A 10,856-nucleotide genomic window follows, 5' to 3' on the forward strand; every position below is an offset into this window, starting at 1 on the left:
AGGTGAAATGTGTGAAGGACGGCACTGAACGCTGTTTTTATCAGTGTTTTATCGCTGTATTTTGTCAGGCTCAGAAGACATCAAGTGGACAAATGAAGATTTTTCCTTTCTTTTCTGCACTCTGTTCAATTAACCTGGGTCTTTTTTTCTTGTTCTGTCTTCACATGAGTGGTGTTATTGTAACAAGCACAACGGTTGTAAAGGGTTCAAACAAAAGCTCCACTTTCTGTAAGACAATGTTTTTGTGTCTCTATTGAATTACTTAAGTTCATAGGAATGGGCGAGTCATTCATGGTGGTGCATTCCGTAGCTTCAGTGCCATTTTTATTCTTCTCTCTGATTGAGGAAATTACTCTGAGTCTGGGTCTATCTCAGCTTTGAGTCATGTGGATGTGTAGATTTTGACTAATCTAGAGTAGTGTTATTTCTGCAGTCTTAAGTCCCTTAAGGGCAACTCTCACAATACCACTCAAATATGGTGTCTGTCAAAGTAGTTTGGCCTTTGATGTGTGCGCTCCTAAGTTAACTCTGAAACACCATGAAAAGTTAAAGGTATCCCAGTCCTCCAGTGTGTCTGTAGCTTGATATGTAAATCTGAATTCAGCTGGTTGCTCATCTCTCTCTCTCTCTCTCTCTCTCTCTCTCTCTCTCTCTCTCTCTCTCTCTCTCTCTCTCTCTCTCTCTCTCTCTCTCTCTCTCTGCAGTTGGAAATACGAGTCCCTTTTGCGTTTTTTGGGTATTTTAGTAGCTCGGTGTTGAGAGATCTCATGTTTGGTTTACTCTTTACTCTTTCTCTGTAATCAAAAGTGTGAATCATTCCCTTTCTAAAAGCACTAGACTTTTAGTTCCTGCCTAGAGTAGATGTTTACTGCGTTCTGCTCCAACGCTAGTTAGTTATTTTTTTTATTATTATTTGAAGTAATGTTCATATAAATTCTATTATTCTACATATTCACTGTCAATTTAAATACTTGTCTGATTTTGCGTTAATGCTACAAGTGGTTGGTGATTAATTGTGTGAGTAATGATGGTCTGTTTCTTTTCTTAGGCAGAAGGAGAAGATAATCTAAAGAAGATGCAGCTGATGGAGCTGGCCATTCTGAACGGAACGTACAGAGACACCAACATAAAAACGCGTAAGCAGAGACATTTACACCAACAGCTTAGATAATTAGGAGCTCTGTATAAACACACACTCCTGAATAAAAGACAACTATTTTATTATTGAAAGACAATAAGACAATAATTTAGTTATATGACAACCTACAAGACAACTATTAAGAAATTGAGTTTGTGATTGTGTTCACCAAGACTAAAGACACTTGTTTAAATGCTTACACACGCAATATCACACCCAAATGTGTTAGCCATAATCCATCTCTTCTATCCATTCTTAATTCATGTGCAAATGAACACACACACATGCAGTGACATATAGAAGACTTTTTTTGTGCTTTCTTATTCTGACCATAAATGAGCAATTAAAAAAGCAGAGCACTTTAGAGTTCATCAGACAAGATGCTTGTGTTAATTCTAAAAAAGAATCCTTACCACTGCAGACTCCCCATTGAAAACATCTAATCATCTGCCCACAGTCTAGTATTTCTGTCTCTCTTTATCCCTCCCTCTGTCTCTCCCTCTCTTTTTCTCTTCCTCCCTCTCCTTCCAAAGCTGTTCCAAATGCAATCACAGCCTGTGTAATCTTGGTGTGGCGTACACAATCATTTTGCTGCATGATTGTGATTTTTAGGTTGTCTTCAAGTCATAAATGTGTATTATTGTTTAAAGGTATTTGCATACAACTCTGCTCATGTCATACATATCCATTATAGCAATGCATATCTACATTGACATGGAGAGATTTGGGCTTGTATATACTGCTCTTTAAAGTAACATTTGCATGATTGTTTATATTATATAATATAATATAATAAAAAATATAATATATAGTGGATGTTTTATGATTGTGGGCATGCATATTTGGATATATATGACGGACATTTCTTTGGAAGAAGCACACGTGTTCGATTCTGTTCGGCTTCTGTGCAGAATGCTTACAAGCATTTTAATGTTTTCAGCCCTGTTGTGATTATTTCCTCTCAACATCTGCACTAAATGTCCCAGTGGCATGTGGAGGTTTTGATTCATGTGGGAAAGCTTATGGCAAGTTAATTGAATCAATTCTAGGAAAGTCCACTGTAGAGATACAGCCCTAAAAATGCCACATGCCACACAGGACAGTAAGTTCAGATGTGCTGCTTTAAATCTGTTACTATGTTGTGTACTGTATTAGTGCCTGTGTTTTGATGATCAGTTTGCCCTTTTATTATCAATCATCAGTTTCTCCTTGTTGTTTTAGTTTTGATTTAATTTTCTGTAATGATTTTGGTTGTGGGGTTTGTTTTAGTTTGCTTCAGAATGTGACTTTTTTTATATGTTGTTCATTGACCATCGCATGGACTAATTTTCCTTTATTTTTTTCCCCCACCCTCTTTTTTCCTCTTCATGTACTTCTATTTTCCTTTCCCTGCCTGTGCTTTTCTCACATCTGTTTTTGTGCCTTTTGTCCATTTCTGCTCTGAAAATTTTACACACGTTCACACACACCAAACCTCCTATGGCTCTATCTCTCCCATTACTTTTTCCTGTGTCATCCTGCTTCTTTCTCTCTTTTCACTCTTTCTGTCTTTCGCTCTTTCGTTTACGGCAGCCACCCTTGCGTTCTCTCTTGCAGCAGCGGCAGCGGCTGCTCAAGGCCAGCGTTTGATCGCATCCCCTGCGGGTCAGGTCCTCTCCCCGTCTGCCCTCAGGCCCCCCACTCCGGCAGGGACCCCCATTATGAACATCATTCGGCCCACTCAGATGGCCACCGTGCTACCCAACGGCACCCCTACATTGGTGCCCCCGACGCCTGACGGGGGCATTATCTACACCACGCCCTATGATTACCCTTATGCCTTGGCACCCACGTCTCTGCTGGAATATCCCATCGAGCACAGCGGAGTCCTAGGTAAGCGGGCGTGGGGGCTTGGCACTTCACCCTTTGGTGCCCCGCAAGAGGGCTTTGCTGGGGTGTTTTACGGGGGCATGTTCGATGGGGCGTCTCCCGGCCCCGTTCAGGACTCACTCAAAGGTAAATATGTAACGACTAGCTCATGCTAGCGGGCTGGGTAATTCAGGTGATTAAAGACATAGCTTCCTAGGCACAAAAGAAAAATGTTATGCCACTGAGACGGGCTGGGAAAGGGACCACTTAAATATGTCTAAAACGAGGTGTGTTCGTCTGTCCAAATTGTATTTATTAATTTATTTTATTTTATTTTATTTTTTTTTTTGCTGCTGTGTAAGAAGTCTTTCCTCAGGACACACGCACACATTCGCCATCGCAGACAGTGGCGACATGCTTGCTTGCACACATCTTTTTTTCGTCTCTCTCCTTCTTGCCGCAGGCTTTGTCAGGCAGGCTACTGGTGGATCCCCTTGGATTTCTCCAGGCTTTTGAAATCATTTCTCTCTTGTCTGGCCTTGGTACCGGTGCCGAACGCCAGTGAGAGAGAGAAGGAGCCTAGAGTCCCGTTGGGGATGTTCATTAAATTCTTCCACTATTCTCACTGTATCCAATTGTCTTATTTTTACCCTTGTGAACTTGAGTGCTCGACCCTATTCAGAGAGAATTACCCATACTCCCCTGCTTCTGTAAGCTCTCGCAAAGAAGATAGATAATAACTACGACATCACAACCTCTTTTACAGACTCGACACTTTTCATCAAAGCAGTGTAAACATTAACAAATCAATTGTTTAAGTGGACATGGTAATCAATAGCATGATGAAGTCATGTGTCAGTTGCTGAATGTTACGCTTGAAAAGCTTTTGATCCGATGGGAGGGCTTTCTGAGTTCAGTTTAATGGATGTTGTACAGTTGGCACATTTGGGTCTTCTGCTGTTCTAACAGTGCTGGGGATTCCTCTTTTAAACTTAAAACACTTACAAGCTTAGCAGCCTTTTATTTACTTATAGTACCGATCCAACATCAAACCAGACGACCCCCCCCCCCCCCCCTCTCTTTCTCTTTAACTCGCTCACTCACTGGGCTTCTGTGCAATCAGAAGTGATTTGTTGGACATCTGCTGTCTGCTGTTGCAGCATAGCATGTGGGCATATACACACACAGTTCGAGGGAAATGTTAGAATTTCTCCAGAAGAGCGTAAAAGCATTTGTCCGTAGCAACTATTCTGTGATGTCATGATGTGGGTTGGTAGTCATCAGGAGTCATACAGGATTACTCATGCTTAAATCAGTAATGGAGATTTTCCCTCATAAAAGATATGGGGGAAACAAGTACAGTTTTTTTATTGTAGTTTTAAATCTTTAAATGAATAGATTCTATCAGACAGAGTCATTCCTCTCCTGGTGTCACGCAATAACTATCAGTCCCTCCAGAAAAACGCGATTATGCGATCGCTGAATTCAATGCAAAATCAGCCAAAGTCCGCATATTTATGCGGGGGCCGCATTTTTTCAAATACGCCGCACTTTCGCAGCATAAATTGCAGATTTCCGTGCAAAATATGCGGGGTTTGCATAATTTCATAATCCTCGCAGCAAAAAAAGTTTCGTTGCAAAAAAGTCACATGTATCTTTGCAGAAAGTTGAAAAATGTTGCGTTTGCTTCACACAAGAGCAACCATTTCCCCCTGTTTCCATGGGAACGTTATGAAGTGACGCAATTACGCGACGCCAGACAGACTCACGGAGGCGATTGACATCTCACAAATCGAACAACTGTGTCACACGTTCTACCGTCACATCGTTACTTAATAAACAACATAAGATAAAAGAAGTGTAGCATCAAACAGAAATTACCCGCACACATGGGGTGTTCAAGGCGCACATATAACACTGCAGAGAGTTCAACAGGGAGCGCGCAGCTCTTAAAGGGGCCACACCTTATTTACACTCGTTACAGTCTGAAATAAAACAAGATGAGAAATTAAACATTCCCAGCACTTTCTATGATGTAGTATGCTTGCTTATCAAAGGAAGTAATAAGAAATGACTCTTACATTAGCCTAGTGAGAACAGGATGTTGGGGGAATCATTTTTTCTCTTTCTCTTTTTCATCAAACCGCAATTTTTGCAAGTTCCCTCAATTTTTGCAAATTCCTGCAATTTCATTGCATAAATATCCCGCATATTCCATTGCATTTTAAAAGAAAACGGGCCGCGTAATCAATCAATTTTTGCCCGCAACAATCACAAAAAAACTCCGCGTTTTTCTGGAAGGACTAAAAACTATTATGGAAAATATTATATATAAATGTCGCAAATTTTTTCACAAATTTTTGGAAATTACCACCACAAAATCAGTCATTTTGATCGCAAAAATCACAAAAAAAATTCGTGAAATCCTGGAGGGACTGAACTATAAGACTGAAAAAGCTTCCTTCACCAATCTGTCTCAAGGTCTGTGCATGCCAAGAGTGAAACAAAAAACTGTGGCAATTTATTGTTACATCAACGCATCCGATTGTACAAAATTCCCTTGCTTTAATGCAAAATACAACCCATCCACCCTTTCAATTTAGAACTAAATAACCTGTAAATCGTCACACCACGTTAAGTGAATTTTGTGCAATCAGTTGGGTTGCACTCTAAAAGTTGATAATATAGATAATACGTAATTCTGTTTTGTGCATGGATATAGAAATATAGCCCAGTATAATAATAACAACTGAGGTGGACTATTAGAATTGGTAGAACATTTAGTACAAGTACATTTAGTCTGTTACCACTGTTTATATTTTGTTATTTTGAGTCTGAGACCAACAATATTAACAACTGCCAGCTCCACATCTGTCTGATATTCCGTTCCCAAAAAAAAAAAAAAAAAAATATATATATATATATATATATATATATATATATATATATACTATAACATAGTATATATGTTATAGAGAGCAACATATGAGTAACATAGTAGTAAGAGAGTAACATATGGCGTAAAAGGAAACTTCATTCATGTATGAAAATGCATTTTCACTTTTCACAATTTATAGAGAATTTTGCTTTTGGCGTAGAAAAGACCTTTACCATGGAGGTAATTACGACTCCACTATCAACAGTCAGTCGTTTCAGATCGATTTGTTATGAGCATTACCTTTGAGATTGAACAAGGAGATAACGTATTAATTAATTTTATAATCAACGTGCTTAGAATTTTCCATCTATTTTGGTTTTCACTGGTCATCTAGTCTTTTTACATATGTAGTCTTGTGAGCAGAGAGTTTGTATTTTAGCTGGTTTGCTGAAATGTGGCAAACCAGGTGCTGTCACACAGTAATCACAGGGTGTCAAAACTTCATTACATTTTGCTATCAAATGACGCTGTTTCCACTGTTGTAATTTGTTTTTTACTAAAACACACCTTGTTTTTTTTCCCCCATTGCCCGCCCGTCTCAAATCTTACCAACCAATTAAACCAATTACTATGTAATTTTAAGTTCTAAGTTATATATTGATTAAATTCTGTTGTTTTTTTTTTTTTGTATGCATTTATTACACTTATTTTTTCATGAATTGTCTACCCAATGTGTTCATATTGTGAGTATGTATTCTATGTAGAAACAATTTAAATTTAAATATAGATGAGAATTCATGTAAAGCCTGTTTCACAGCTAGCCTGCTCAAATTTGAGCCTCTTTTTGAATGGATCTCTTAAATAAAAGGTCAAAATGCTCAGTATTTTTCTGGTTTGTACAGTTCAGCTGCAGCGTTTGAGGCTGGTTGCACAGTCTAGCTGTGCTCCACAGGCTTTACGTGTTCTTCTGGGCTGAAACTTTTCTAACCTTATGGACCTGTTGTAATCTAGGTGCAATGGCTACTAAAGTGCGGAGACATGATTCACGGGTCCATCCTTACCAAAGGATAGTGACCGCAGACAGAGGTTAGTTAGAAAAGATACTTCTACCTTTTTTATTCTTTGTATTGCATTATCTCTGAACGGGGGATCATATACACTGCGTATCTTTACTGTGGAAATGTGTTTACATATGAAATGCCTCTGGAAACACTCAGGTTTATGGAAACAAGACTGTAATTGAATTAAATGCCATTTGTTTAAGTTTTATATATCAGTGCGTTCCTTAACTACGTCTAGATCCAAAAAATAGATGTTATTCTTTTTGTGTTGCTTTGTTTATATGATTGGTTTAAATCGTTTTAAAATACAAAGAAGGGATTGAAATACGTTTCCTTTGCCAGCAAAGACATTTGTCTAACTGTTTAAGTTATTACCTCACTATTTTTTTATGTCTCAGGTTAATCTCATCGGATTTTATTTGCTCATCTCTTTAATTGTAAAAATGTACTTCACACCCAGTTATCTTTTAGTTTTACTAAAGGTACTATCTCTTGAGTATTTTTTTATAGCAGATGTATTTTTGAATCTTGTGTATACGTTTACTGAAAATAAAGAGAAAAATCCAGTGATATTTTGCAACCTTTATCTGTTTATTTGCGTAACGTAACACTAGCTCTCTGATTTCCCCCTCACAACTAATTACACTGTTCGTAACACGCATTTCGACTCGACACTAAAATGTTACTAGTTTTTGTTTCTCGTTTGTCTACGTTATGCCTCTCTGCTTTTGTTTGTGGGAACATGGGGCATTTTAGCGCTTTAATTACATGTAATAACGTTCTGATTGAACTCTGATCATGACGTTAGTGTGTCATGATCATAACGAGGTTTAGCCTGTGTTTGTCTCTTGGCCATGGATTTGGGGGTTAAACAAAAATTGCATTCATTTTGCTGTTAAAATGATGTCATTCCGGTCTCTTCTTGCTAACTAATATCTTTTCTACCTTTTTTTTTCTTTTTGTTTTTGTTCCTAACCACCTAGCCGCCACCGGCAACTAACAAATGACCTCTGAACTCTGAACTCTTCACCCAATGATGAGCCGCCCAAGCCTGCCTGCTGATCAGATTAACTGGTAATTGCCTTTTGCTAGCCTGGTGGACACAGAGAGAGAGGCACCTGTCCGAGCAGTGATCCTAACACAAACCAACATAAAACACAACAACCCTCCATACCAACACGTTGTGTAGCGATAACAACTATGATACTTTATTATATTATGTTGTTTGTTTGTTTTTTATTATTATTTCTTTCTTTCTTTTTAAACCTCAAATGACTGGGTGGATGGTAACAGTGATGTTGCGTTACCCAAAAATCTGCACTGAAGTTTAAAAGCAATAAAGAAGCATCTTCTGCTAATTTAGCCCTTAAATGCATTTATACTCTCAAAGCAAAAATTTAAAAAAAACATGACGATGACCTCAGTTTTAGCAGTTATAACGCTAAACGGGGCGTCAGGATCCAGATTACGTCTATACGCTACCCCACCCATTTAAACTGTCACTATGAATCAACAAAAGAAAAAGAAGGAAAGAAACCTGCACTCACACCAACTTGTGTATTTCCTGTCCTTCTCTGATGTAATCCTGTGTGTTTCATTTGATTAGTTTTACTGTGCTGACACATTCTGGGTGTGCCTGTCCAGCTGACTTAGAGCATGGCTACAATGACAGATTGCAAAAAGCTTGTTTTGATTTCTTTGTTCTGTTACTTCTCCCTATTTTATTTCTTATGTTTCCATGTATCTTATTAGCGTTTGGCAATACTTGCAGATTTATATGTGCTGCTCATCGCAGTATCTGTGCCAGCTCAGTAGGGGGCAGTAAGCAGAGTCAGGCAGGGCAATAGCAGGAGATATAGGGGTGAAGTGTTTTTGGAGTCTTTAAATCTAGGATATTCAGGGTTGGACAGCTGGGATATTAACCGGAATCAGTTTACTGAACTATGCCATCCCAAAAACTCTCAACCCCTCCCTATATACAGTGCCTGAACTTTCTACAAATCTTTCTTTGAATGAGCTGTGAGATAAAAGACGAAAAAAAAAAGACAAAGTATTACGTGTGCGCGTTTAGCCAAAGGGTTTCCATTTAATGAATTTCATATATATATATCTAACCGCCAAGGGTTCTGTCATGCTAGTCTAGGGTTTGAAAAGGTTTGGTCCCATGCCTGTATCTGTGTTATAATAATGAATCAAAAATGGATGAAATGGTGATGAATTGTACCACAAGACGCTAATTTCCTTGAGTATGTACAAAAAAAAAAAAACACACACACTAAGGAAGATGAATGAGGTAAATAGAACGGGGGAGGGCATTACCTCATTGCTGTATGTGCACACTTTTCTTTCTTTTGTTTCTGCTGATTTATTCTATAGAAAAACTCCCATCTTCCAAAAAAAATAGTTAGCTGAGCTGAAACAAAATGCGAGGGATCTTGTTAATGCCCTTATTAACTTAAATTCACAAATGAGAAGCAACTGTGTTATTTCGATTCGTTTCAAACGCCCGTATCAGATAGCCCATCCACAATGTGTCCAGCACACCCCCAGCTACTGAGCCCACTCTCTCATTTCTATACACCCCCTTAAAAAACATAGGATGTGAAAGCCATGTCTGCCTGTTCGAATTGCTTTATACATACATGATATATATATACATACATACACAAATGTAGATAGGTCATTGCATATTAAAATACAGAAAGATCAAAATTAGATACTTTTACAGGGTGCTGGAGAAATATATATTTTTGGCGATTTTAGCTTTTTATACTTAACTTGCAGTTACAAAATATGAAACGTAATACAAAAAAAATAAAAATAAAAAATATATAAAACCGTTTGTAGAATAGTACAGCGAAAGGTGATAAAGAAATGTTGTGTGACTTTGGATACTATTGGCCAGGGGGAAAAAAAGCAGACCAAAATAGTCAAACTTTGGAATGTTGGAGGAATTGCATGACATGAGAGGAGAAGACGAGTACAGTTAAGAGGGATAAGTGCCTTACCGACGGTCGTTTCTTTTTCCGAGTGTTACATTCTGTTCAATAATATCCAGCACCAACTAGGAGAGCGCAGAGCGAGCGGGGGAGGGTTTGTGAAGAGGAAGCACCCCAAGAGTTAAACCACAAGGCTGTTGCAGTGTTGTGCCACTGAATCTATTCTATGCAAAGGAATAGCAGTCATTTGACCAGCTAACTATGTGCCATGATTCGTCTTCCCAAAATTAAGTTGAAGTCTGGTTGTTTTTCCTTTAATCCCCATTTGAACAAAGTGTTTTATTTTTCTCTGTATTTTATTGCATTGTTATTCTTATATTAGGAGGACAAAATCAGCAATGCCATCTATGTATTTGGTTACTGTGATTTTTGTCGAGAACTGCCAATCATGACGTGAAAGTCTGCCAGGTGTTTTACAAGAAGAAATCATTTAATTGGACTTCACCTGAAACCTCCTCTTGTTTCAAGACTTGCAAACTGAAAACTTTCAATCATTGCCTCAACTTTTTTAGTGCCAAAACATACTAATTTTTATGCTAAGGAAGTACCTTTTTTTTTTTTTTTTTTTGGCTTTTGCTTTTTGCTTTCAGAGACCGAGAGAGGAGGGCAGAGGGAAAGAAGTGTTTAGCTCACTTTGGGAATGGCCTTTTTGGTGTTCCACAGCTGAAATATGTAGCTTTACAGTGCACTGATTTGACAAAAAGAAATAATGCAGGGGGGAGAAAATAGAGCAATTTATTAAAAGTATTTGTGAGATGGATGAGAGAGAGAGGATGAGAAGGATATCCGTCTGCTGCCGCATTCGTGCCAAACCCGAACAGTCACACAAGAGCCACAGTATCAAATCACAGTCTAAAGATCAAATCTCCCCTGAGCAGTTTTCAGTCGTTGAAGCAATCGGAGGTGTTCGTCAGATTGAATAAGATCACGCT

General features: G+C 38.4%; 1 protein-coding gene across 4 annotated transcripts in view; it reads left to right on the forward strand.

Moving 5' to 3' along the window:
* The window catches only part of qkia (QKI, KH domain containing, RNA binding a), an 86,277-nt gene extending 77,966 nt beyond the window's left edge, over positions 1-8,311 (forward strand). Inside the window, exons 5-8 of one of the 4 annotated variants that reach the window (XM_039681099.2) lie at positions 1,049-1,136; positions 2,735-3,010; positions 6,876-6,950; positions 7,909-8,311. In XM_039681099.2, coding sequence (XP_039537033.1) covers positions 1,049-1,136; positions 2,735-3,010; positions 6,876-6,950; positions 7,909-7,925 — 456 coding nt within the window. In that variant the 3' untranslated portion in view covers positions 7,926-8,311. Of the gene's footprint in view, positions 1-1,048; positions 1,137-2,710; positions 3,134-6,875; positions 6,951-7,908 lie in introns of all 4 variants that reach the window. The other 3 variants (XM_039680839.2, XM_039681009.2, XM_039680924.2) reach the window with 3 other exon arrangements.
* The last annotated feature ends 2,545 nt before the right edge of the window (positions 8,312-10,856 follow it).

Source organism: Pimephales promelas, chromosome 15, assembly GCF_988280905.1.
Source record: "Pimephales promelas chromosome 15, fPimPro1.hap1.1, whole genome shotgun sequence".
Classification (NCBI taxonomy): Eukaryota; Metazoa; Chordata; class Actinopteri; order Cypriniformes; family Leuciscidae; genus Pimephales; species Pimephales promelas.